The sequence below is a fragment of the Phyllostomus discolor genome, chromosome X (assembly GCF_004126475.2).
Source record: "Phyllostomus discolor isolate MPI-MPIP mPhyDis1 chromosome X, mPhyDis1.pri.v3, whole genome shotgun sequence".
In the NCBI taxonomy this organism is placed as follows: domain Eukaryota; kingdom Metazoa; phylum Chordata; class Mammalia; order Chiroptera; family Phyllostomidae; genus Phyllostomus; species Phyllostomus discolor.
Window position 1 is genome coordinate 100,742,691 of NC_050198.1, and position 27,699 is coordinate 100,770,389.

At 45.3% G+C, this 27,699-nt stretch overlaps 1 protein-coding gene and 1 long non-coding RNA gene across 2 annotated transcripts; both read left to right on the forward strand.

The window, feature by feature from the left end:
• The first annotated feature begins 1,205 nt into the window (after nt 1-1,205).
• Nucleotides 1,206-27,699, forward strand: PGK1 (phosphoglycerate kinase 1). The gene is made up of 11 exons (XM_028522506.2): nt 1,206-1,435; nt 10,894-10,944; nt 14,473-14,628; nt 14,744-14,888; nt 18,969-19,072; nt 19,698-19,817; nt 23,848-23,962; nt 24,196-24,375; nt 26,278-26,455; nt 26,740-26,838; nt 27,216-27,699. The coding sequence occupies exons 1-11, from the start codon at nt 1,224-1,226 to the stop codon at nt 27,254-27,256; spliced, it is 1,401 nt and encodes a 466-aa protein (XP_028378307.1). The 5' UTR covers nt 1,206-1,223; the 3' UTR covers nt 27,257-27,699.
• LOC118498382 lies at nt 4,735-7,039 on the forward strand. The gene is made up of 3 exons (XR_004900884.1): nt 4,735-4,745; nt 5,294-5,298; nt 6,676-7,039. It is a non-coding gene; the product is annotated as an uncharacterized LOC118498382 (long non-coding RNA).

The following is a 27,699-nucleotide window of genomic DNA, read 5'->3' on the forward strand; positions in this document are numbered from 1 at the left end:
ATAGAGAAGGAAAGGGAAGGAGAAAGAGAGGGAGAGAAATATCAATGTGTGGTTGCTACCCAACTGGGGACCTGGTCCATGCAACCCAGGCATGTGCCCTGCCTGGGAATCGAACTGGTAACCCTTTGGTTTGCAGGCCCATGCTCAATCCACTGAGCCACACCAGCCAGGGGAAGATGCTCTCTTTTAATACGGGCACTACAAACTAAGGAGCAGAACTTACTTACAACCTCAGGGCTCATGGGATGAATCCAGTTGCTACACATATTGTTTGAGTCAAGCAGTTCTAGCCTGTAGAGGTTTTTCTTTTTTTCACTTTATTCATTTGGGGGACAGTTCCATGAGTTTTAACACATGTATAGATTCATGCAACCCTTACCACACTCAGGACACAGAATAGTTTCATTACCACAAAAATCTTTCTCATGCATTTCTTGGTAGTCACCCATTCCCCCCACTCCTAGTCCTTGGCAACCAACGATCTGATCTCCATCTACTTTTGCCTTTCCCATAACATCATACATTTGGAATCTTATACAATATGTTAACTCTTGGAATATCCCTTCTTTTATTCAAAATGATTGCCGTGCCAATTGTTGCTTATATCAATGGTTCATTCGTTTGTATTGCTGAGCAGTAAGATGTGCCTTAGTTTGTGAATCCATTCAAGGACATCTGGGTTGTTTCCAGTTTTCACCAATTATGAATACAGATGCTATAAACACGTGGGATTGCTGGGTCATATTGGAAGTGTAGGTTTAATTTTATAGGAAACCGCCAAGGTGTTTTCCATGTAAGCTGCACTATTTTGGGGAGCCAGGAAATCAGAAAATTTCCAAAGGGAGGTGCCATTAGCACCGATCCCGGCATGCCTGTCGGGAATTCCTTGGGCTCGGGGTTGGCGCTTTTCCCCAGATTGTAGGCTTGCGCGGAGCTGCAGCTGCTCTGGGCGAGGCGGCAGCCTGTGGCCTTTCACTCTTTTCACGTGGAGCCACCGGCCTCCTTCCTCCTTCCACAGGGGCCCAGCAGCGCCACCTCCCGCCGGTGCCCTTCGTCCGGAAGGTTCCGGGTCGCTGCGTGCGGTACGTGACAAATGGTAGCCGCACGTCCGACCACCTCCCTCACAGACTGACAGAGGTTTGGAGCAATGGAAGCGCGCCGGCGCTTTCGGCTGCGTCCAATAGCAGCAGCGGTAAGCGGCGCGCGGCGAGCGGCTGCCGAGAATGGGCGGGGCTAGGGCGGGGCTGGGGGCGGGGCGGGGAGGCCCGCGAGCATCTCCGAGGTCCGCACGCGTTCCCAGCGCACACTCGCTGCTGTCTCCCTCGCTGTGCGGTCCGTCGGGCTCTCGCTGCTGCTGCTCTATTGCCAAGATGTCGCTTTCTAACAAGCTGACTTTGGACAAGCTGGACGTGAAGGGGAAGCGGGTCGTCATGAGGTAATTTGTACACCTGCCCGCGCGCCCTCGGGGCTCCCCGAAAGCCCTCTGGCCGGGGCCGACGTGCTTCTCCACCTGCCCAAAGTTGCTTTAAGTCCTGGATTCGGTCTAATGGGGTCTAGGCATGCGGGGCGAGGCTACTGACCATAGTGGCTGAGGCTTTGCCCGGGTTGGACGGCTTCTGACCTCTTTTTTCCTAATCCACTAAGTCAGCTGTAGTTGCCCTTTTGGGGTGGATCCACGGAGGCACAGCTCAGATTGCTGGGGCCCATTTTAACCTCTTTCCTATTCCTGCGATGCAGTTCCCTCTCCTCCAGTTCCCAGTCGGCGAGTTGGCACCTAAGGCTTAGTCTGGAAAATCCTAGGCCCCAAGGCAGGGACCTTGAAAGGTCATTTGGTTACTTTCCCTTCACTGCCGCCCTAGACCATCTCAAGCAAATGAGGAACGGCCCGTATTTTAAAAGTCCGTGCGTTAAAGGAAGTATTTCCTAGAGGGCTTTGGTTTAGATGTTCAGGAGTAGAACCCCCTAAAGCATCGGGGGTTGGAGAGTGGAGAGGGGTGGGATGCACCGAAGGCGGCCCTTCCCAGTTTATGTAACAGGCCTCTGCGCCCTACCTGGTCGTTGGACTCCAGGCAGTGAGGTTTGCATCAGCACCGTGACACATGCTGCGTAAAAGCAGACAGGGTGTGGCTACTCATTCTTACTGTTCTCCAGCCTCACCCCACAGGTGGCTAGAGAAGCAGGAAATTAGAAATGCGGAGAGCTCCCCTTGCCCTTCGGGGTCTCTCAATGTGCACATGTGGATCCCTGGTCACTTCACGAATATGGCTTCTCCCCTATTTGTCTCCATTACTAGTGTATGGAGCTTTTATATTTCTTGTAATGCGTGGCACAAGTGTACGTGCGGGGGCAAAGTGCATGAGGAGTTAGGTGTGTGATTGGTGCACTTGACTGTTATATAACTTTAGAGGATGCAAGTGTGGTGCTTTTGGGGGACCATAAGGACCTGCTATGATAGCTTGTGCAGTCTTGTCCTTTTTGGGAAATGATTGATGGGCAGCCATGTAAATGATGTGGTTGAGCCCCTTTCCTAACTTGGATTGGTTCAAGTGAAGGCATCTTTTGGACATTAACAGACACATAAGTAGTAGGGGATCTCCCTTTACCCTAGGCATTATGAATTAGGAAACTTAGGGTATGGGTACCCTAAAATTCATGTAGTACCTCTTCCCTCTAATTTCTCTATGGCCACTTTGAGTTTGCACGTGACCTTCTGTGCCTTGCTGTTGAAATACTCAAAAGAACTCAATAGCTTAAAGGCCATGGAAAAAAAACTGGTGTCCACATTTTCCCAAATGATCAAGGCCTTTGCAATCTGGGCAAAGTAGGAATTACAGTCATCTTGGTATTAGACAAAGGCCCTTCCTACCCCTAAGAGGTTGTTAAGGAAAGGGGACAGATCCTCTGAAAAACAGGTGGATGTGGGCAACTAGATCTTAGGTTTTAATTATTTCTTCCCATCTCTGTGCTCAAGCCTGACCTTTCCAGATGCATGCTGGGACATCATACTGGTCACCTTCCTACAATTTCTGTGTTGGGGTTTACCTCCTCTCCCCCCTGGGAAATTGGCTTGAGGAATTCACTGGGTTGGCTGGGGGTGGGACTAGAGAAGGTGCTTATCTTTTCTCACTCTGGATCTAATAGGAAATCTCTTCCTGCCCAAGAAATCAGTTTCATTCGACACAGATTAACCCTGAGCCTTGAAATGATTGGCTGGTCCAGTTTTGCTGATGGGAAATGACCTGTCCAAGGTCACTGAACTAGCAAGTTGGTGGCAGAGCCAGGACTAGAACTGGGTCTCCTTGGCAGCCGACCAGACCCTCTGAACACTGGGACATAGTGAACAAAGACAGAACAGACCTTTTGTCTCCTGCGGTTGCCATCTATAATTCCTGCCCCCTGGAATTTGGATACATTGTGCTTATTTGGCCTGAGGGCAGGAAGTCGCTTTGTTCCCTGATTATTAACTCTTTTGAACACAGTCACGTGGTAGCACTACTCTTTGGAGAAGCAGAGGTGGCCATGCCTTGGCAGCTCAAATTTCTTTTTGTTTCCATGCCCTTAGGTGGTGGTTGCTGGCAGTGTTTTGGAAATGGGGTCTCCAGAGTAATGGCCGCTTGGCTTAACTCTTTGTCTTGCAAATGAGAGCTCCTGTTTATTGGGTCTTCTGACTCTGCTTGGATGGCCAGGGGAAATTTTTTTGTCGAGGAAACTTTAGCTAGCCAGAAACCTGACGGAATATAATCACCGGCTTCCACCTGATTTCTTTAGGACATCAGCTGACTTTACCTTTGAAGAAACTTCTGCTTATTTTTGCGATGTCATTTTCTTTCTTCCTCTCATAGGATGCCAGTCACACCCTTTTGCTGTCTGTAAAACGCTTCCCTTTGGTTTGCCCCTCCCCCCATTTTTAAAGAAAGCCTCACTTTTTGCTCTGACCTGTTGCAACGTGTTAAGCAACAAGCCTTGATGCAGTAGAAAAAGAAACACAGGAAAAATGGAGAGCAGATTTTAAAAAGTCTTTTAAGACAGCCATAATACCCCAATTTCCCAGTCAGGGGCGCTGGAGCAAGGGTGGACATGGTTCCTTTCAGAGCTTTTAATGGAACTGGGCCTGGACACCTGAGGTTTCAGGAGATAAAGAATTGATATTTCTATGAAGTCAATATTTTTAACATTTTATTTTGAAATCAGAGATTCACAAGGAGATTGCAAAGATAGTAGGGAGGTCCTGTGTTTACCCAATTTCCGCCTTTGGATACATGTTACGTAATTATAGTACAATAGCAAAAGTAGAAAGTTGCCTTTAGAAGTGTATAGTTCTAACTCCCACCACGGTCATTCTCTTTGATCACCACTAAGATCTCCCTCATGCCACCCCGATCGAGTCATGGTCCTTCTTCCTCATCCCTAATCTCTGCTAATGACTAATCTGCCATTGGCTTTTTTTTAAAATGACATTTTTAAAACATTATTTATGTATTTTTAGAAAAAGAGAGAAACATCAATGTGTGGTTGCCTCTCACATGCTCCCCACTGGGGACCTGGTCTGCAACCCAGGCATGTGCCCTGACTGGGAATTGAACTGGTACCCCTTCATTCATAGGCTGACACTCAATCCGCTGAGCCACACCAGCCAGGGATGCCATTGGCTTTTTTCATTTAATATAATGCCCTTGAGATTTCTCCAAGTTGTTGCATGCATCAGTAATTCAGTTAGTCCTTGTATTGCTGAATAGAATTCTACAGTATGTATGTTTTACCAGTTTAGCCCATTCATTAAAGGATATCTGGGTTGTTTCCAGTTTGGTACTACTGCACATAAAGCTGTGTGGACCTTGAACATTCACTCATGCACAAGTCTTGATATGGACATATGCTGTCATTTCTGTTGGGTAAACACCTAGGAGTGGAATTGCTGGATCCTATGCTTCTTCACCTTCGGAGGAATTTCCACACTTTTCCAAAGCAGCCCCCTCCCCCATTTTACATTCCTATTAGCAGTATGCGAGTGGTCAGTCTCTGGTTCCTCACCAGCATTTGGTGTTGTCATTCACTTTTCATGTCAGCCATTCTGATAGGTGTGTGGCTATATCTGATTTCATGCCCGAGTGTTCAGGGAAGCGGGAAAGGAAGGGGTGCAGATTGTACATGGGATGGAACAAGTGGAAAGGGTAGGCAAGAGCAGGTTCCATGGTGCAGGCCACAGAGAGGAGGGCCTAAAAGGGGAGCTGTTGCTGAGAGTCCAGGAGGTGATGAGAGGAGGTAATCTACGTGCAGTGAGAAGAGAAGACAGGTCCGGTTCTCATCAGTAAGCTTTGTAAGCTTGGATAGGTAAGACAGAATCTCGAGTGTTTGCGCCCAAAGGATTTCCTCCTTCAGAGGGCTTGGGTGAGGGAGTAAGCCCTGTGAGGGGTGGCTTGTGCTCTGCCCCTTGCTCTTAGCCCTTTTGACCACAGGCTTCCTGGGAGGGAGCATATGACCCGTGGTAATGGGATACTCTCTCTTCTTTGGACTGTGCTTTCTGGCTGGCAGGATATTTAAAGAAGATGCTTGGAGTCAGAATCAAGTACGCTGAAGCTAAGGAGAGTGTAGTTGTTTTTTTCAGAGGCGGACGCATACGGCCTTCATTTCTGAAGACTTTCCTTAATTAAAATGTTTGAATATCAAACTGTCCCCTCAACCCACCTTTGGGAAGACTGCCCTCTGCTTAGGTAGCCTGGGGTCCAGGCAGACCTCGTTTTATTGTGCTTTGTCTCACTGCAGTTAACACTGTTCTCGTCACACACAGAAGGTTTGTGCAATCGGCATTGAGCAAGCGTACAGGTGCTATGTGCCAACAGCATTTGGTCACTTTGTGTCTCTGTCACATGTTGGCAATTCTTGCAATATTTCAAGCTTTTTCATTAAGTTTGTTACGGTGATGTTACCACTGTGATTATATTTTGGGGTGCCACAGACTCCCCATATTAAGACAGTGAACTGAATAAATAGTATGTGTGTTCTGACTGCTCCACCAGCTGGCCGTTCCCCCCATCTCTGTCCCTCTCCTTGAGCATCCCGTCTTCCCTGAGACGCGGCAATATTGAAATTAGGCCCATTGATAACCCTGCCGTGGCCTCTGAGTGGTCAAGTGAAAGGAAGAGTCACATACCTGTCACTTTAAATCCGAAGCTAGAAATGATTAAGCTCTGTGAGGAAGGCATGCTGAAAGCTGAGATAGGGCAAAAGCTAGGCTTTGGTGCCAGACAGCCAAGTTGTGAATGCAAAGGCAAAGTTCCTGAAGAAAATTGTGTCATCCCAGTAAACACGTGGATGATAGGAGAGCAAAACAGCTTTATTGCCTGTGTGGAGAAAGTTGTGGCCCGGAGAGCTCAGATCAGCCACAGCACAACATTGCCTTAAGCCAGATCCTCATCCAGAGCAGTGCCCTAACTCGCTTCCGTTCTGTGAAGGCTGGGAGAAGGGGAGGAAGGAAAGTTTGCAGCTGGCAGAGGTTGGTTCATGAGGTCTAAGGAAACAACCAGCCTCCATAACATCCAGGTGCAAGGGGAGGCAGCAAGTGCTGATGTTGAAGCTGTAGCAGGTTCTCCAGAAGACCTAGCTAAGACAGTTAACGAAGGAGGTTACACTGAATAACAGATTCTCAATGCAGATGAAATGGCCTTACATTGAAAGAAGATCCATCTAGGACTTCCGTAGTTAGGAGAGGACAGTGCTTGGCTTCAGAGCATCAGCAGACAGGCTGACTCTTGTTAGGGGATAAGGCACCTGTTGGCTTTAAGCTGAAGCCAGTGCTCATTGACCATTTGGGAAATCCTAGGGCCGTTCAGAATTAGGCGAAATCTACTCTGCCTGTGCTTGATAAATGAAATAAAAAGCCTGAATGACAGCACACCTGTTTACAAACATGGTTAACTGACTATTTGAAGCCCACTGTTGAGAGAACTACTGCTCAGAAAAAAATATTCCTTTCAAAACAGTGCTGCTCATTGACAATAACCTAGTCGACCAAGAGCTCTAACAGGGATGTGCAGTGAGGCTAATGTTGTTACGCCTGCCCACACAACATCCACTCTGAAGTCCATGGATCAAGGAGTAATTTCAACTTTGAAATCTTTTTTTATAATATTTTTTAAAAGATTTTATTTATTTATTTTTAGAGAGGGAAGGGAGGGAGAAAGAGAGAGAGAGAGAAACATCAATGTGCGGTTGCTGGGGGCCATGGCCTGCAACCCAGGCATGTGCCCTGACTGGGACTCGAACCTGCGATGCTTTGGTTTGCAGCCTGCGCTCAATCCACTGAGCTATGCCAGCCAGGGCTCAACTTTGAAGTCTTATTACTTAAAAAATACATTTTGCAAGGCTACAGCTGCCATAGATAGTGATTCTTCTGATGGACCTGGGCAAAGCCAGGTGAGAACCTGGAAAGCATTCACTATTCTAAATACCTTTAAAAACATGCATGATTCGTAGGAAGAGGTCAAAATATCAACATCAATGGAATTTAGGGGAGAAATTGATTCCAACCCTCCTAGATGACCGAGGGGCTCAGGGCTTTAGTGGAGGAAGTAACTACAGATGGAAACTGTAGTGGAAATGGCAAGGGACTAGAATTAGGAATGGAGGCTGAAGATGGGACTGGATTGCTGCAATCTCGTGTTAAAACTAATGAATGAGGAGCTGCTTCTTTTGGATGAGCAAAGAAACTGGTTTCTTTCTTTTAAATCCTCACCTGAGTATATGTTTATTGGTTTTTAGAGAGAGAAAAATTGATGTGAGAGAGAAACATTAATTGGTTGTTCCCCTGCACTCTCTGACCAGGAATCGATCCCAGAACTTTTTGGGATGCTCCAACCAACCAAGCCACCCAGCCAGGGCAGAAAGTGGTTTCCTGAAATGGAATTTTCTCCTGGTGAAGATGTTGTGATGGTTTCTTGAAACCATTTTATTTATTTCTTTTTAGAGAGAGGGGAAGGGAGGGAGAAAGAGAGGGAGAGAAACATCAGTGTGTGGTTGCCTCTCACATGCCCCACACCAGAGAACCTGGGCTGCAACCCAGGCATGTGCCCTGACTGGGATTCGAACCAGTAACCCTTTAGTTTGTGGTGGACTGGTGCTCAGTCCACTGAGCCACACATGCCAGAGCTCTGTGATGATTACTGAAATGATAACAAAGCACTTAGAATATTACACAAAATTTGTTGATAAAGCAGGGCAGGATTTGAGAAGATTGACTCCAATTTTAAAAGCAATTCTATGATAAAGATGCTTTCAAGGAGCACTGTATGCTACAGAGGAATTTTCATGAATGGAAGAGTCAATGTGGCCGACTTCATTGCTGTTTTATTTTAAAAAAAGAACTGCCACAGCCACCCCAGCCTTCAGGTGGTCAGTTAGCACTATCAGCGTCCAGGTGAGACCCTCCACCAGCAAAATGAGTATGACTTCATTGAAAGCTCAGATGATGGTTAGCATCTTTTAGCAGTATAGTGTATTCCTAAATTAAGGTTTGTACATTGTTTTTTAAGATATAATGCTGTTGACCCTGGCTGGTGTGGCTCAGTGCATTGAGTACTGGCCTGCAAACCAAAGGGTTGCCGGTTCCATTCCCAGTCAGGGCACATGCCTGGGTTGCAGGGTGGCCCCCAGTGAGGGGCACATGAGAGGCAACTACACATGGATGTTTCTCTCCCTCTCTCCCTCCCTTCCCCCTCTCTAAAAATAAATAAATAAAATCTTAAAAAAAATAAAATACTCCTATTACAAAAAATGTAATACTATTGTACTCTTAATAGTCAACAGTTATAGTATAAACATACTTCTATAAACAGTGGAAAACCAACAAAAATTGTGAGACTCATTTGATTGTGATACTTGCTCTGTTGTGAAGGTCTGGAACGGAACTTGGCTGTACCTTTGAGGTGTGCCTGTACAGGACTAGGGAATAGGATGTCGGTGGGCATCTTACTGGGTCTAGGATCTCGTAATCATGTGCCAGGCCTCGGTCTTTGAGAGGAAGGACTAGGAATGGAGCTTTATGCTCAAGCATGGCAGCAAGTAGGGGCGTCCAACCTTTTGGCATCTCTGGGCCACACTGGAAGAAGAGGAGTTGTCTTGGTTCACACATTAAATACATTGAGACACGTAATCACACAAAATAAATCTCATTAAGTAAATTCACAGTTTTGTGTTGGGCCGCATTCACAGCCATCCTGAGCTACCTGCAGCCCGTGGGACACAGGTTGGAAACCCCTGGTCAGTCATACTTTCCCTGAAGCCCCTCAGCATGTGATGTTAGCTGTTTTTAGTGTAAGGAGTAATATGAACAGAACCGCTTTAAAATGGAGCTGGAGCTGCCATGCCAGAGGAGCTGCCTTGCACTTCCTGTGCTTCACATCTTTGGAGTGATAGACCAGGGCTCAATAACCTTTGGACTGGGCCTAGGACAACATTTTGTTCCCAAGAACTGTTTGCAGTGATAACAAGAAGTCAATTATTGTCGCTAGGGGCTGATGACTACTGCAGTGAATATTAGAAACATTGTTTAGAATTTCCATCACTATGTTGTATTGTGTGCACCAAGAGGGATGCATTCCTTCTATTGATGTCATCGTTCCCTTTCTGTTTCTTAGAAATCACCCATTGCTTCTGTCTCCTAATCGAAACTCTGGGCTTCTGCCCTAGTTAAGTGAGCAGCTAGTTAATAGCATTCCTAGTGATCTCTGTGAATGCTTGTTGCCTCTCACTTTGAAATATTTCTTACTCTTAGATTAACACTAGTAATGGTTGGTTGGTCTGCCTTTTAAACCCATAGAATTATCGCTGGGGAGGAGCATTAATACATATAATAATAGTTTCCACTTGTATGGTACTTACTGTACACCAGGTATCTTCTAAGCACTTTACAAATCGCCAATTCATTTAATCTCATGGTAACTGTGAGGCAGGTAATGTCATCTTCATTCCACAGACAGAAAGAAATCCCTGGAAAAGGATCTTAGCAGCACCACTTAGACCTCACTTGTTGTGTTTAGTCGGATTGAAGTAGGCCGAAGTTCTGAGGAGTTCAGAAGAAGGGAGAAGGGGTTGCTGGCTCTTAAAAATGGTAAAGGAGACACTGTAGTAAATTTCTGCTTGTGCCATCCTTTGTCATTGCCCATGTGTCTGGTGGGCAGGGTCACGTGCTCCACTGTTCTCAGGCTTTTTGAAAGAGCCTATCTGATTTTTATTGCCTGTGTTTTGCTTGAAGGGTACTGTGTAAACTTGGTCTCGAACACAGGGTTTCTTCTGGTCTCAAGGCCCCAGGCTTTCTCCAAAAAATAGGATGTTCGCTTGATGTGTTTTATTTTTCCAGATAATTTTTTTTTCCTTTTGAGTGATGTTCGCTTCACTAGGACCCAGACATAATGTCAAAGGAATCAGAATCAAGATTCGTTTCTTCTTATCCCTTACATCTCCAGCTGCCACTGTTATTCGATACTCGCATGCGACACCCGCACAGAATCTTTAGATAGAACAGGTGTTAGCTGCCCAGATATTCAGGGCCGGTTCCTGTGATTTAAGTTAGGTGTTATTTTTAAATTTTTATAATTTCTTCTAAAGTATGAGATACACCCTGAAAAGGGCACAAATCATAACCTCAAAGAATTATCACAAAATGAACACATTTGTGCAATCACCCAGGTCAAGAAGTAAAATATTATCTGAACCCCAGACACCCACTCTGAGGTCCTAATTCACTCACTGTCTTGGCTTCTAATACTGCTGATTACTTTTAAGGTGATTTTGAACTTGCAACTTAATTCAGCTGGTTTACAAAAACTGCCTCTCTTATGTTTGAGGGAATAATACATTGATCATGGCTCTCAACATGAAACGTTCTTTCTTTTTTAGAGTGGACTTCAATGTTCCTATGAAGAACAACCAGATAACGAACAACCAGAGGTAAGGTCCCTGCTGAGCATTGAGTTAGGTTTAAGATGTGCATTGGTGTGGCTCTATAGGATGAAATGCTTTTCCTTTCTTATTGTGGAACTGGTAACTTAAGCTATATCATCTTGAATGTTTACCAGTCTATCCTCTACTTTTTTTTTGAGATTTAAAAAATATTTTTAGAGAGAGAGGAAAGGAGGGAGACAGAGAGAAACATCAGTGTGTGGTTGCCCCTCACATGCCCCCTACTGGGGACCTAGCCCACAACCCAGGCATGTGCCCTGACTGGGAATCAAACCAGTGACCCTTTGGTACACAGGCCGGTGCTCAATCCACTGAGCCACAGCAGCCAGGGCTGAGATTTTTAAATAAGAGTTTATTTGAGCCAAACCAATGACATATGCTGGGGAGCTAGATCTAAATAGCTCCCTGGTCTGCTTTCTTACGAGAATGTAGAAATTGAAAAGAAGCATTTTAAGAAAGTGATTTTTTTATGCCTCCATTTTTTTTTTTTTTTTAAATCTGGAGAATTTAGGGGGGTTATACATTTTTATTTTTATTTATTTTTTATTTATTTGTTTTAATCCTCACCTGAGGGCATGCTTATTGATTTTAGGGGGAGGGGGTAAAAGAGGGAGGAAACATTGGTTGCCTCTCACATGCCCCCAACCTGGGATCTAACCTGCAACCTAGGTAATGTGCACTGACTGGGAATTGAACCCGCAACCTTTTGATTTGTAGAATGATGCTCCAACCAAATGCGCCACACTCACAAGGGCTGGGGTTATGTATTTTTAAAGAATGAAACTTTCAGGGTGCTTTGGCTTCATTTGCAAAATGAAGAACTGCAACAGAAGGATTTTTTTTAACTACGAGTAATTATTAAGCTTACATGTAGTTTTTCAAGCTCCCGTTCCAGATGGCCCAGATAAAAATCAGTTTTTGAGAATTTGACTTAAGGGAAAAGACTTCAGAAGTAATATCTTCAGTCTGTTTAAGCTGCTTCAAGTTTTTTTGGCTCCTAGATTCAGAAGCAGAAATTTTAAATGATAGTTCTGTTCTTGCTTTTGACTAGATTATAAAAGAACGTTTTCTTTTAAATGAAAGGTTTGAGCTGGAAGCGCGCTATCCAATTATTAGACCGGTGCTATCTAATGTGAATACAATATGGGCCACATGTACTTTAACATTTTCTAGGTGCCACCGGAAAAAGGTCAAAAGAAATGGGTGAACTTAATTTTAATAATATATTTCCTGTAATCCAGGAAGCCCACAATAATCATTTCAATGTATAATTGATAAAATAATCCAACGGACATTTAAGGTTTTTGGGTATTAAGTCTTTTGAGATCCTGCATGTGTTTCTACTATAGCACATCTCAGTGTGGGCCAGCCACACCTGTGGTATTTAAGAGGCACACGTGGCCGAGAGGAGCCACATTGGACAGTGTGAAGGTCTAGACCCAGAACCTTTTTGAACGTTGGCCCCAGAGTGGAGCCTGGCAGCCTGCCAAGCACATTCCTGCTGCACCGACGTGGAAGGTCTTTATACAGGCAGCTCTGACCCTTCGTGATTGACATCATTTTCTGTAGCACACGGAAAAGATTGGAAATGTGCCTGCCCATGGAGGTCTTTTATGGAAAAAAAAAAGGCAGAGAAACGTATCTGAGTAGGTCTCTTCATTTTTGGAAACCCATGGGGTCGATAAACAGTGAAACATTAGAAATAATAGAACTGTGCAATGCTAGCAAAATAGAACCAGAGACACTGAAATGAAGAACAAACTGACAGTGACCAGAGGGGGGGTGGGAGGGAGTGATGGGGGAAAGGGGAAGGATTTTCAGGAACAACTATAAAGGACACATGGACAAAACCAAGGGGGGTGGAATCAGGGGAGGGAAGTGGGGGTGGCTGGGGTAGAGGGGAGTAGGGGGGAAATGGAGACAACTATATTTGAACAACCGTTACCCCCCCAAAAAAGAAAACAGGAAATAATAGAACTTGCCGATAAAGGATAGCCGTGAAGATTAATTTGGTTTCATTGGGCAAACTTTATACCTGGTAAAGGTTTCCTCTTTATTTGGCAGAAATGAGTTTTGACATCTGCCTAATAAATAGCTTAGGTTACTTTTGAAACAGAACTTGGTTTTTCATTGCTCCATATGCTGCTGAAATGTCACCTTATCAGAGACACTTTCCCTGGCCACCCTGTGTCACTTACCCTCCACCTCCATTCCCGATCATCCTTCCCCCCATACCTTGCTTTATTTTTCTCCATAGCTCTTATCACCATCTGGGATTGATATATCTTACTTGTTTATTGTCTGTTATCTCTCCCATCATTAGAATTTCACTTCCATGAGAACAGACACTTTTATTTTCTGTTGTATTCTCAGAATCTGAAATAGGACCTGGCATAGAAATATTCAATAATATTTGTTGAACAGATGAATAGTTTTGTTAATTATCAGTTTTAATTTCTTAAAGACTGGCAAAACTGGAAAGTTAGTATCAGTTTTGTAACAAACATTGGAAATGTTTACAAGAAGTTTAATAATATTTTTGTTAAACCGTAAGATAGTAAAGGTGATGCGTTATATAAACAACATTGTGTATAATGCATGTATTTTTTTCCTAAGTGAAAAAGTGATTTAGGATCTGTGATGGGTGCAGAAAAGTTACTACAGTTCTCCCTACACTTCACTTCCTGTAATGGTTTCAGGATTTAGGAGTTTTCTATTTCTTCCAAAGTCATATAAGAGTAGTGTTTTGGACCAACCACATATTTGGTGATTTGCTGGGACTCACAGGACACAGCGCATCGTCTCCCTGCTGAAGTTTATTACATTGAAAGGATGCACGGCAGGGTCAGCAACGGGAAGAGACGGGTAGAGTCTGGAGAAGTGCATGCATGGGCTTCTGATGCTCTCTCCCTCCATGAGGGGCCACACCACGTGTGTTCCTTTCTCCAGCAGTGAAAAAAAAATGCAGTAACTGTGTCATGTTTATGCTCAGAAATGCCCATGACACACCTGGCCTCCGAGGTTTTTATTGGGAGCTGCTAATGTAGGTACCTTCTGCCTAGCAGCTAGTAAAATGCCAGACCCCTAGAGGGAAGCAGGTGTCCAGCATAAATCGCCCTGTTTTTATAGGCAGTCTAGGAAGAGTGAACGGCCCTTGTTGGTTAAAGAACCAAGGGACCACATGGAAAGCCAAGTTCTGGACACTTAACCAAGGATCAGCCTTGCAGGCAGGTCCTTCTGAAGATCGCAGCTTCGGGCCTGCTAGTGGTGTTGTGTTGTCTGCATCAGGGGCAAAGCATGATGATAATGTACAGTCCTAGGTGGAGGGTTGGCATTATAATTAACTGCTTCCCCTGAGCATGTACCTGAGGACCATTGTCGCGTTGCCGAAAGGAGATTTGAAGGAATTGCGAGAAGAAAGGGGGCTTTATGTTTCATGAAGCCGTGAATAAACTCTTTCCCATGAATTCCTAGGAGTGACTTTGCTCTCTACCTGCTGTCTCTTTTTGGTTGCAGGATCAAGGCTGCCATCCCAAGCATCAAACACTGCTTGGACAATGGAGCCAAGTCCGTTGTTCTCATGAGCCACCTGGGCCGGCCTGATGGCGTCCCCATGCCTGACAAGTACTCCTTGGGGCCAGTTGCTGTAGAGCTGAAATCTCTGCTGGGCAAGTAAGTGACAGCTCCGGCGCAGACGGGCTCTGTCATAGGAGTTGACGTCAAGCACGTTGTAACTGGTTCTTCACTTTCACGCTGCTCATGTCTCTCCGTCTTGTGCTCTCCCCAGGGATGTCTTGTTCTTGAAGGACTGCGTGGGCCCAGAAGTGGAGAAAGCTTGTGCTGACCCAGCTGCCGGGTCTGTCATCCTGCTGGAGAACCTTCGCTTTCACGTGGAGGAGGAAGGGAAGGGAAAAGACGCTTCTGGGAACAAGGTAGGACCTTCGGTGTTTGGCATTAGTGGCGTGAGGAGGGCTGAGTCGGTAAGAGACTGTGATTGAAGAATAGAGGAAGCTCGTGCTTGTTTTTCCTAAGACATGTTTCATTGAAGTGTAACACATATAAAATGCACAAATACATAGCTTTACAGGTTGACAAATTATCAAAAAATAAACCGACACCTGGGTAACTGAACCTAGGTCAAGGAATATAATATTGCTAGCACCTTAGAACTCTTCCATATGCTCAGGCAGTTTTAAAATACCTTTGAGCCCGGCCTGGCTGCTGTGGCTCAGTTGGCTGGAACATCATCCTGTAAACTGAAGGGTTTTGGGTTCGATCCCCGGTCACAGCACATACTGAGGTTGCAGGTTTGATTCCCAGTTGGGACACATATTAGGAGGCAACCGATCAATGTTTCTCTCTCTTTCTCCCTCTCCCTCCCTTCCCCCTCTCTCTAAAATCAATAAGCAGGTTCTTGGGTAAGGATAAAAAAATACCTTGAAAAATACATGAACATCATTTGGCTGGCTGTAAGAGCATTCAATGAATATGCTGCTTCTAATTGTCCCTTTGTTTCACGCCTGGCCTATGGTACATAAGACTTTTGTTTCTGACAGTATGTGACAATCCTGTGCAAGTGTAGGCTGTGATTCCCAGGTACCGCAAGCAGATTCTCACAGGCGGTTGTGGCGGAGTGTCGTGCTACTGCAGGGGTCCCGTCAGAGAGTCCATTTTTCATCTGTGTTTGTCGAGGCTGGAACAGCTTTTCTATGCAACAGGCCCCAGTGCGTTATGGAAAGACAGTCTGTTCTTATTTATAAGGGGAATAAACTTAAAGCCTGAGCTTGGAATTTTTTTTCTTCTATGTCATTTTTTACAAAGATTCTATTTATTTTTAGAGAGAGGGGAAGGGAGAAAGACAGGGAGAGAAACATCCATGTCTGGTTGCCTCTTGTGCACCCCCTACTGGGGACCTGGCCTGCAACCCAGGCATGTGCCCTGATTGGGAATCAAACTGGTAACCCCTTGGTTCTCAGGCTGGTGCTCAGTCCACTGAGCCACACCAGCCAGGGCATAAGTTGGATTTTCTTATAAAAGAATTATGTGTGTAGGAAAAAGTACTTTCTTAAGTCAAGTGGAAAGGGACAATGGATTGTACTTTGGTAAACGATGGTCATAATGATAGTGCCTTGGATTTAAGACATTTTTCTGAAGAAGTACAAAGCAATTTTTTCTTGGAATTTCTCCTTAAGGGAGTACAAGTATCATCATCTCATAAACAAGCTAAGCCTCAGAAAGGCAGTCACTTGACTAAAGTTAGAGTCCGTGGTTCTGTTCCGGGGTTTATGTGTAGTTCAGTCCGTTAGAGAAGCAAACGTTTTCTGTAGAAGGGCCAGACAGTGAATATTTTAGGCTTTGTGGGTTATACACTCAATAACGACCCTGTATGATCTCTGTTGGAATTACTCAATTTGACTGTTACCACACAAAAACAACTGTGTGCAGGGGGGAGGGATAAAAATAAAAATGGAACAAAAACAATCCAAAAGCTGCTGTGGCTGGTGTGGCTCAGTGGATTGAGCACCAGCCTGTGAACCAAAGGGTTACCGGTTCAATTCCCAGTCAGGGAATCGATCTGACAGCTGGAATTCAGCTATTAAACGGTACAGCCAGCTCTTTGAGGGTGGTTGGAATTCTCCTTATTAGTGGAAGGGAAGCTGAAGGCACCCCCAGAGTAATTTGCACTGTTGAGGTCCTCAGTGTCTTTGGGAACGAGATGTCCTGAGGCCAGTGTCTCTGTTCATGTGGTACTCCTGACATTGCTGAAGATCATCGGACCGCCTGCTTTCAAGCAGTTTCTTTTCTTAGTACTGCGGGCCCCGGGCCTGCCTTACCCTGTCTTTGGCATGCTCTTGCTATCATTGTCACAGTCAAGTGCTGACCGAAAAGTCGGTGCCCTTTTAGACTGAAACTCAAGCTGCATAGACTCTAGGGCTTAGACCCGGCTGGAGGCGCCTGGCAAATTGAGGCCAAACCTTTCATTTAGGGAGTCATGAGCCAACCATACTGGTCTCTGACTTTTTCAGTTAGTTTCCTTGACATTTCAAGTTGTCCGGTGGCTTTCAATGGTTGAAATTTCAGGAGCCAGCCATGAGTTTATTTACTTACTTACTTAATTTATTTTTTTAAATGTTATTTTAATCGTCGTTCAAGTACAGTTTTCTGTCCTTTACTCCCATCCCATCCCACCCACCCACCCCTCCCCACCTCCCTCCCATTTCCACCTCCCCCTCCTTCCCCCGAGTTTAAAATGGGTAAAAAAACAAAGTGAAGGCATAAAATGTTTTCTTTTTTTTAAAGATTTTATTTATTTACTTTTAGAGAGGGAAGGGAGGGAGAGAGAGAGATATCAATGTGTGGTTGCTGGGGGCCGTGGCCTGCAACCCAGGCATGTGCCCTGGCTAGGAATTGAACCTGTGATGCTTTGGTTCACAGCCTGTGCTCAATCCACTGAGCTATGCCAGCCAGGGCATAAAATGTTTTCTTTATCCTGTGTCCCTGCATTGGTCTTTTAGGAGCATTCTCCCCTAGGTATTGGCAGGCAAAAACTGAGAAAGGGATACTGAGCCATGGACACAGACAACGATGAGGGGGGGCCTGGGGGGTGGCACCTGGGTGGAGGTGGGCAAAGGGAGACAGTAGGGACCACTGTGATAGCATAAAAAATAAAATACAATAAAAATGACAAATAGGTTATTATTATTATTATTAATTTCTGTACCATCTTTTCCATGAGAGCTTTCAATGTGCCATTTTTCTTCAGTCTGACTAGAGGAGTTACGCCTTTTTGGTATACGTAGAGAGAAGGGGAGGGAGGGAGGGAGACATCAGTGTGTGGTTGCCTCTCACACACCCCCAAGTGGGGACCTGGCCTGCAACCCAGGCATGTGCCCTGACTGGGAATCGAACCGGCAACCTTTTCGTTCAGAGGACACCACTCAGGGCTTTAATTTAAACCTTTCTTGTATTTTTTCCATTACCATTTACTCCCCTTATACTCCCCACCCCCACCCCGCAATCACCACACTATTGTCTGTGTCCATGAATCCTTTTTCCTTTTTGCTCGATAGCTCTACCCTCTACCCTCCTCTCCTCCCAGCTGTCATCCTGCTCTCCATCTGTAAGTCTGTCTCCATTTTCCTTGTTAGTTCAGTTTGTTCATTAGATTCCACATATGGGTGAGATCATATGGTATAAAATGTCTGCTTATAATCAACACAAACTGTTTCTGAGGCCCTTTTCTCATGTCCTGTTTCCGTCTGCCTCCCCTGTTGCTTTCATGAGGATTATGTGTGAGGGTTCCTTTAGCAAAAAGGCCGGGGTAGGCAGCATTCTTCCACGTCTCTTACAAGGAGAATATGGTAAAAATGAGGAAATGAATCAAGATGAGGAGAGGGAAGAATAATCACAATTTTGTTGTAGGGGTTGCAGAGAGGCTGGTAAAAAAATGGGATGTGCCCTGGCTGGGTGGCTCAGTTGGTTGGAACATCGTCCTGTACACCAGAAGGGTGTGGGTTTGATTCCTGGTCAGGGCACATACCTACATTGCTGGTTCTATCTCTGTACCATGTACATGTGATCCCTGATCTGCGTGTGTACGGGAGACAACCATTTGACATTTCTCTCACATCAATATCTGTCTCTATCTCTGTCTCTGTCTCCCTCTCCTTCCCCATACCCTCTCTTTAAAAACCAAGGAAAAAATGTCCTCAGGTGTTGACGTAAAAAAGAAAGGTTGCGGTTAGTTTTATGAGATTACAGGTTAAGTCATGGTTCGGGAATTTTTGGAAGGCAGAGAGAACAGAAACATGCAGAAATCACCAGAAGACCTGGAATATTTTAAAGAAAGGACAGGCTCCATTGCTAGTTGTAAAAATAATGTCCCACCAACTCAGGGTCTTTAGAGATGTTCAGGAGGACTCTCAGTATGACACGCTTTTATAGTTGTCTTTGCAGCCATCAAAATTCACTGCTGTTGGTTTTTCCATTTTTTTTGTTTTTTTCCTCTGCAGGTTAAAGCCGAGCCAGCTAAAATAGAAGCTTTCCGAGCCTCCCTTTCCAAGCTAGGGGATGTGTATGTCAACGATGCGTTTGGCACTGCTCACCGAGCCCACAGGTACCCAGAGTCTTGTCTGGTGTTGAGCTGGGGAGCAGAAGGCTTCCACTTACCAAGCAGCCCAAACTCTGGGTTGCTTTCGGAAATTTCTGTATTACAGTGTGGTCCTGTTGACCTCTGTCTCTAGTTGGAGATAACCAGTTCATTCAGCCATGGCTCTTGTTGAGTGTCTCTGATCCAAAGAGGAAATAAATAAAACTTGAGAATTGTGCAGCTTTTGGTTAGGCTTCTATAAGCAGTCACTGTTTCTAACATGGGTTACTGCACGTAAAGCTCATCCTCTGTGAACGCTGTGGAATCAGTCTTACGCTGTCAGTAGGAAGCAAATTGAGGAATCCTCTCGTCATCAACTGGCTGATTATTTCTTGGGATTAAACCCTTGGCCTGAAGATGACTAATAATTGGGTCAGCTAATATCAGTGCGAGGTCATTGCTTTTCATTAGTTCCCCTGGACACTGCACTGGGGGTCGAAATGCGTACCTTGTACTAAGTATATTTGTGGCAGTTTCGGGATGAAAATCATGCTCTCCTAAGACAGACCGTGAAGATATTTCAGTGCTAAGGAGACGGTCTCTAGGATTGGGAGAGCTAGTACTCAATTCGAATGTCTCTGGTCTCTTCTAGCTCCATGGTGGGAGTCAATCTGCCGCAGAAAGCCGGAGGGTTTTTGATGAAGAAAGAGCTGAACTACTTTGCGAAGGCCTTGGAAAGCCCGGAGCGACCCTTCCTGGCCATCCTGGGCGGGTAGGAAGAACCCTTCACCATTATGCTTTCCGTAGTGTGTTTCCCGGTAGGAGGCCGTGTAATGTGGGTGGTTCATTGTCACACAGCACCATCACACTGGGTAACAGGGCAATTGAGCGAAGGGGCTACCTCCAAAGGTGTAGGTGGCTTTTAGGGAAACTCAAAGGGGACAGTACAGTAACCTGGCATTGGTAACAGCTGTCACCATCCCCAGGCCCGCAGGGGCAAAGGGAGGAGGGAACGGTTATGAGAATCTAGAGAGGGTGGTAGTGTGGAGATGGTTCTCTGATAGGAACTGTAGCCTTTGCTCAAGGGACATTGGGGTGGTCATCTGGCAGGGAGGGAACAGGGACATAAATATTCTGATGTCCCTTCAGTTTCCTCCTGACATACTGCCCCCACTCCAGTTGGCTGCAGCCCAGCTGGAAGCCATAGGCCAAGGGAGTCCCTTGATGACATCCATGCAGGTCAGCTTCCTGGGACTGAATAGGACCGGGAAGGAATAAAGGTGGTTCTGTGGGGAAGAAAGGGAAACTCCCGCCATAGGTGCTCGTCCATCAGTATTTGAAGCATTTGAGGCCTTCACATACATTCAGTCTGACAAGGGATAACTAGGAGAATCTCCTTGTTTGTGTTTAATTTTTTAAAGATTTTACTTACTTTCTTTTAAAGGAGATGGGAGGGGAAAAGAGGGAGGAAGGAACATCTATGTGGGAGAGAGACATCAATTGTTTGCTTTTTGTGCGCCCCCCCCCCCCCCCCACTTGGGGACCTGGGCCACAACCCAGGCATGTGCCCTGACTGGGAATCGAACTGGTGACCCTCTGGTTCACAGGCTGGGGCTCCATCCACTGAGCCACACCAGCCAGGGCTCATTTGTGTTTTTAATATATCATTTACAGCTCATTTCTCCAGTTCATGTACCATTTTATTGTATCTTCTCCTATTTTAAAGGTATCACGTGGATAATTACATTGCAGTGGCTTAGTTAAAAATAGCTATTTCAGAATTGTAGGTCAAGAGGCTAGCAGGATACATTTTAGGCAATAGAGGAGGGACAGGCACCTGGTACTGCTTGGAAAAGACAACTTCCTGTCACTTGGATTGGCTCTGTAGGTAGCTGCCTCTTTGTGACTGGATACCTCGGACCCTTCTGTGAGCAGGGCTTTTCCCCCGTGGGAATGAACACACTCAGCATTCCCCTCTGAAAGCCAACTCTGGACTCAGGTGTCAATTTCCCGGAGCATAGTTGCTCTCCAGGCTTCGTGAGCCCAGTTTCAGGGTCCTAAAAATAATTCAGTTGGGGACAGGTTATCTGTGTCCTGGGAGCATTGCCCCTCTTATGCACTGGGTTATAAAGGTCAGATTGATCTTTGCTTCCCTGGAGATAGGATTTTAAGCCCTCTTGATTTTTGTTCTCCAGCCTTCTGTAGACCTGGAATGTGGGAGTGAGTGCCACCTAATGGTCATGATTAGGTTTTAGACTCAGCCAGAAATAGCTGTTTTGGGGAAGGCTGGCACCTTCCTTGCAGTGTAGTCTTCTTAGGCCATTAACGATTTGGGGGAAAGTTTTACATTTTTATTAAAAAACGTTATTGTGGGGCCCTGGCTGGCGTGGTTCAGTGGATTGAGCACGGACTGTGAACCAAAGTGTTGCAGGTTTGATTCCCAGCCAGGGTACATTGCCTGGGTTGCAGGCCATGACCCCCAGCAACCGCACATTGATGTTTCTGTCTCTCTCTCTTTCTCCCTCCCTTACCTCTCTAAAAATAAATAAATAAAATCTTTAAAAAAAAACATTATTGTGGAAGCACTCAGGCATGCACAGAAGTTGAGAGAACAGTATAATAAACCCCCAGGTACCTCTCACTCTGCTTGAACAATTTTTGACGTTTTTTGCCAGTCTGGTTTCATTTACCATCTAATACTTTTTATCAGGAGTTATTTTAAAGTAAGCCTTAGATATCACATAATACTTATGTATGCATCTCATAACTGATAAGACCATTTCTTTTAAATAACCACCTAATACAATTTAATAATCCCATCTCATTAGACATTATAACTTAATGTATTCAGAAATTACTGATCATCTCAGAAATGTCTCTTTATAGTTTGAAGAAGGATCCAGAAGAAGTCCATGCATTGCATTTGGTTGTTTGGTATCTTCTCTTCTGTATTAGTCCCCTGTCCTTCCGTCCTTTCAGGCCATTGATTTATTGAAGTAGGAAATTTGAGCCATAGACTATCGCACATTGTTTAGAAGAGGTTGAGTCTTTCTTGTTTTCTCCCCGCTCCATCGCTCCCCTCCCACTCCCCGTGTAATAGTCACTCCATTCTTACCCTTCATGATGACCAGCCTGTACAAGCCAGATAAACAGTCTCTCGTCATCCATTCCCCCACATCACTACACTTTTCAGTGCCCACTTCGCAGATCCTAGCACAGTGCCTATCCCAGGGTAGCCATCATCTTGTTCATTGAATGAAGAGGAAATGGGCCCAAGGTGATTTGTTTATTTACGTGGGGTTTAGATAATACAGGAATGTGCATGGAAGGCAAGCTCTTATGGGACAGATTGTAAAGGTTGTGCTTCAAGTGAATTTGTTCCTCTTTAGTTTTGATCTTTTTGTCTTTCACAGGGAGTGAACGGAAGTCTATTTTCCTCTATTAGAATATAGGCTCCAAAGCATAGGGATGGCTACGCTGGGACAGGCACTGTGCTAGGATCTGTGAAGTGGGCATTGAAAGTGGCAGTAATGTGGGGGAATGGATGGCAAGAGACTATAATGGTGAACGGAAGTCTATTTCCCTCTATTAGAATATAAGCTCCAAAGCATACATCTGGTTTTGTCAACTGGTTGTTCTTAGAGACCTAGAACAGTGCCTGGCATGGAGTAGGTGCTCATAAATACATTGAATCATGTGGGCCAATAGAATAATGAATGCCGTAAAGTAAATGTCCCACTCACTGAGAATAGACTTAAGGGTGTGAATATCTTTCTATTTTTGCTCAGTATGTCTTCATTTGGTATACGAGGTCTGCCCAGAAGGTATCCAGCTATATACTATGAAAAATAGAGGCATTTATGGAAGAAGATACAAGAAACACTGTCCATAGGACAGTGACACCTCAGTCCCTTTCAAAGTAGATACCTTGGGACCTCACACAGTTTCCCCAGTTGCCATCAGGTGCCCCGTGATATTTTCCCGAATCTCATCAGTGGTCTGAAATTTCTTCCCCTTCAAAGGTGATTTTAGTTTTGGGAGAAGCCAGAAGTCGCAGGGCACCAAATCTGGGCTGTAGGGGGGCTGAGTCACCTGGGTGATTTGATGTTTCACCAAAAAACTGCATGTGATGTGATGCATGAGCTGGTGTGTTGTTTTGATGAAGCTGCCAATCACCAGTTGCCCACAGCTGCAGCCTTCTGAATTATCCAAATAATTTCCATGGAGGAAAGTTTAAGCTTAATGCAAAATCTGATGCAGATTTGTCACTGTACTTGCTCAGTCATTTTGAATGTGATGGCCACACGGTACACATGCTCACTCAGCAGTGTTTACCCACTAGTACACTGACTAGTGCAGTGAGGTCATCATTGTTCACGCATGCACATTCCAGTCCACTCTCCTTGGCTGCCAGGTTACATCAATGCTATGCAAAACCGTTCTCGTTATATTAACAGTGGCTGGACTTTTTCTGTACATGCCTCGTATAATCTGGTCCTTGCTCTAGGGTTAAGATACTTCTGAGTGGGCTCTGGGAATCCCACAATTAGCAGTCTTGCTCAGGCATAATCAATCTTGACCGTTTGATTTTGAGGGGCGAAGAGGCAAAATAGACTTATTTGTAAATCATGGTTCCTTTAGATGACAGTAGATCTTCTTAGCCCTTTGTGATCTAACAGGATTTCTTAGTAATGAATTGGCCTTTAGGGTTAGAGAAACATAGGCAGATTTAGCCAATGCTTTTGTCACCTTGTGGGGCATTTTGCTGTTCTTATGGTGATGATTCTCGCTTTCCCTTCTAGAGCTAAAGTTGCAGACAAGATCCAGCTGATCAATAACATGTTGGACAAAGTCAACGAGATGATTATTGGTGGTGGAATGGGTTTTACCTTCCTCAAGGTGCTCAACAACATGGAGGTAGGAACGCAGTGCCACGCGGATGTGAAACGGCTCTTGATGAGAGAAACTGATTTAGATAAAAAAAAAAAAAAGCCAGCTTTTGGCGTGAGCTGTGAAAACTCCCATTTTTATTCATTTTTGACAAGTTGTTTGCCTTTTGTCTTCGAATTACTCCTTTATGTCATATTGTTGTGAGGTAATCACGTTCTTAGTATAGAGGCTGATCTCCATCATCCCGGTCCCCTGTGTAGATTGGCACTTCTCTGTTTGACGAAGAGGGAGCCAAGATTGTCAAGGATCTGATGGCCAAAGCCGAGAAGAACGGTGTGAAGATTACCCTGCCGGTTGACTTTGTCACTGCCGACAAGTTTGATGAGAATGCCAAGACTGGCCAAGCCACTGTGGCCTCGGGCATACCTGCTGGCTGGATGGTGAGTCACGTGGGTGCTTAGTAGTGTGCATGAACCAAAATACTTGGTAGCATTCATTCAGCCAACCAACAAACATTTTAAAAGAATCTCTACAGGATGGGGAAAAATTAGTGGTGTCAGATTGCTGTTGCCTTCATCAGTAATGTGGGTACAACACCATTTTTTTTGTTCATCTATTTATTGTTTATTATGTATTTAACTATGTGCTGGGGAGGTGCTGTGTACCTTCTTGGTTTGGGCCGTTCTGAGTTATGGTGCTACATGGAAAACTGTATAAGAAATGTTTCTTTTGCCCTGGCTGATAAAGCTCAGTGGACTACGTGCTGGCCTGCAAACCAAAGGGCCGCCAGTTTGATTCCCAGTCAGGGCATATGCCTGGGTTGTGGGCCGGGTCCCCAGTGGGGGGTCCTCGAAGGGCAACACCCTCTCCCTCTCTTCTCCCTCCCCAACCCTCTCTAAAAATAAATACATAAAATCTTTAAAAAAACTATTTTAAAAAGAGAAAACTGGTAGGAGAAGGGTTTCAAAGGAAAATTTGAGCACATGCCTCAGTTGTGTGCCCCCAGTGGGGGGACGCACGAGGGGCAACCACACACTGATGTTTCTCTCCCTTTCTCCCTCCCTTCCCCTCTCTCTAAAAATAAATAAATAAAATCTTTTCTAAAACAGGAATCTTTCTTCTATGAAAACATAAAGGCAATAAAATTACAGTGATTACAAGCAGGGAAAAATATATGTATAGTAGCGTTCTCAATTTTAAGTAATTAATCAAATTTCAATTATTTCTTATTGAATTACAATATTCAATAATTAAATAATCAATATTAAGTAGACAAAGGCTTTGAATCTACAGAAAAGATAACGTACTTTCAATCTACTCCTAATGTTAATATAACTGTGATGGCCCTTTTTCCTGAAACATAAATCGAGTTACATGATTTGACAACCAAGCCCTATTATAGCATGCTGATATACTAGTTTGCCTAGTCATTTTCTTTCTTTGGGGATGTGGGTTTTATTTAGTTCAGTGCCTCTCAAAGCGTGGTCCCGAGAACAACAGCGTCAGCAGCATTTTGGCATTCATTAACAAAAACTGCCAGCTCCAGGGGCTCACCCTCCAGGCCTCCTGAATGGGAAGCTCTGGGCGCGGAGCCCAGCAGTTACACGCAGGCCCCGCTGGTGATTGTGATGCTCGCCAGAGTTTGCAGAGCGCTGATTTGTCCAGTGATTCTCAGCCTCAGCTCTTTGGCCATGTCAGACAGTTCTCGCTTTGTCGTGGAAGGCTATTGTGTCACAGGATGTTTTAGGCATCTTTGGCTGGGTGCCAGTAGCACCCCCCACCCGCACCCGTGTTGTGACAGCCAGAAATGTCTATAGATGTTGCCATGTGTCCCTGGGGAGGGGCATAACCGACCCTGGTTGAAAACCACCAGTCTAGTTCTTCACAATAATCGACAATAATAATAGCGTGACTAAGAATGTTTTTATCAAAGAACTTTGGGGCTTCTCCCTTACACTTGGTCTTCCATAAGGGGCATGAACAGGTTTATAATTTTATTGTTTGTAAGATTTTATTTATTTATTTATTTTTAGAGAGGGAAGGGAGGGAGAGAGAGAGAAATATCCATGTGTGGTTGCTGGGGGCCATGGCCTGCAACCCAGGCATGTGCCCTGACTGGGAATCGAACCTGCGATGCTTTGGTTTGCAGCCCGTGCTCAATCCACTGAGCTACACCAGCCAGGGCTACAGGTTTATAATTTTAAAAGACTGAAGCGGGGTATCTTGGTTTTAGAAGATACTCTGGTGTTCAGCCTTGAGTTTTGGTCATGGTGGAGGAAGCGTTCCCTCCTCCAAGTAGCTTTTCTTGGTGGCTCATCCTCTCTCCTAACTGTACGCCACAGGGCTTGGACTGTGGGCCTGAGAGCAGCAAGAAGTACGCCGAGGCTGTCGCGAGGGCCAAGCAGATTGTGTGGAACGGACCTGTGGGCGTGTTTGAATGGGAAGCTTTCGCCCGAGGGACCAAGGCCCTCATGGACGAGGTGGTGAAAGCCACTTCCAGGGGCTGCATCACCATCATAGGTAAGTGGGTCCTGTAGGAGCCTAACACATGTGAACCGGCAGAGTTCTGGTCAGAGGAAAGGAGGAGGGAGATGGGCACATCTTTCTAGGTTTATTGGCACTGGGTGTGGCTTGAGAGCTGAGCAGGTGTATGCCTCATGGGGGAGGTTCTTAATGGGATGCAGTTGGGGGTTCATCGGCTTCTGTTTGGGCTCGAGAGTGCACTGCCCTGAATGAAGTTCTGGTGCCCATCCTTTTTCTCCCCTCCTTCCCTTCCCCATTTTTACTTGGCTTTCTTGTGACAGGTGGTGGAGACACTGCCACTTGCTGTGCCAAATGGAACACGGAGGACAAGGTCAGCCATGTGAGCACCGGGGGTGGTGCCAGCTTGGAGCTCCTGGAAGGTGAGGCTCTTCCTTGTGTTTGGGGGAAGGGTAGGGATTACGTAGTGAGCGGAGGGTAGAGTGGACTGGAGGTAATAGTAGTAGGTAGTATTGTCACTAGCAGTCATTTTTAGTTGGGCAACACAAATGGAATGACTTCAAATAAAGCTCCTGGCATCTATCTGAAGTGGGGAGGGGCCCATAGGAAGACTTACTCTCAAAGAGGTTGCGCTCCAGTAGACCTGGGACCCAAAATGTAAAAGGGAACCCAACTCCTGGCCATACATGCTAAAGAAGAGCCGACCTGTGACTGGGTGGGGAAAAGAGCAAGTGACAGATCTGACTCAGTGGTGGACCCTGTAGTAACACTGTGTCTGTGTGTGCTCTCTCAAAAACAGGTAAAGTCCTTCCTGGGGTGGATGCTCTCAGCAATGTTTAGTCCTTTTCCCGCCTTATGGTTCCTGGGCGCATCCTGTAACTCCACTTAGTGCTTTCCGCGTCTCTACTTGGTATTAGCTACAGTCTTCCCCCACCCCCCTGGCAAGATCCAGCTACTAGTGGCCGAGAGATGCAGCCCAGGAACACGTAACACAGCCGCACGGCAGCGGCACATCAGCTCACCCTCACTGCACCCTGGATCTGGCTACATTCTTCGGGATCCCATCTGCATTTGCTAGTGGCTAAACCACTGTGCATTCTAGAGTGCATATATTTATATTTTGCCTGTTAACCTGTTAGCTTAATCCTCTTCTTGGAGTAGCTGACTCTGATGAGCATTGCCATTGTTTTGCTACATGAAAACAAGATAAAATTCCAGCTGTGAGGAGGGACGGAGAGGAAGTTGGAGATCTATTAAATAAATAAATAATAAAAGTATTCTTT

Coding starts and splice junctions, on each gene's coding strand:
- PGK1 (XM_028522506.2), top strand. CDS start 1,224: ATGGGCGGGGCTAGGGCGGGGCTGGGGGCGGGGCGGGGAGGCCCGCGA. Junction 23,963..24,195: donor AGGTGCTCAACAACATGGAG/GTAGGAACGCAG, acceptor TCCCCTGTGTAG/ATTGGCACTTCTCTGTTTGA. Junction 26,456..26,739: donor GGGCTGCATCACCATCATAG/GTAAGTGGGTCC, acceptor TTCTTGTGACAG/GTGGTGGAGACACTGCCACT.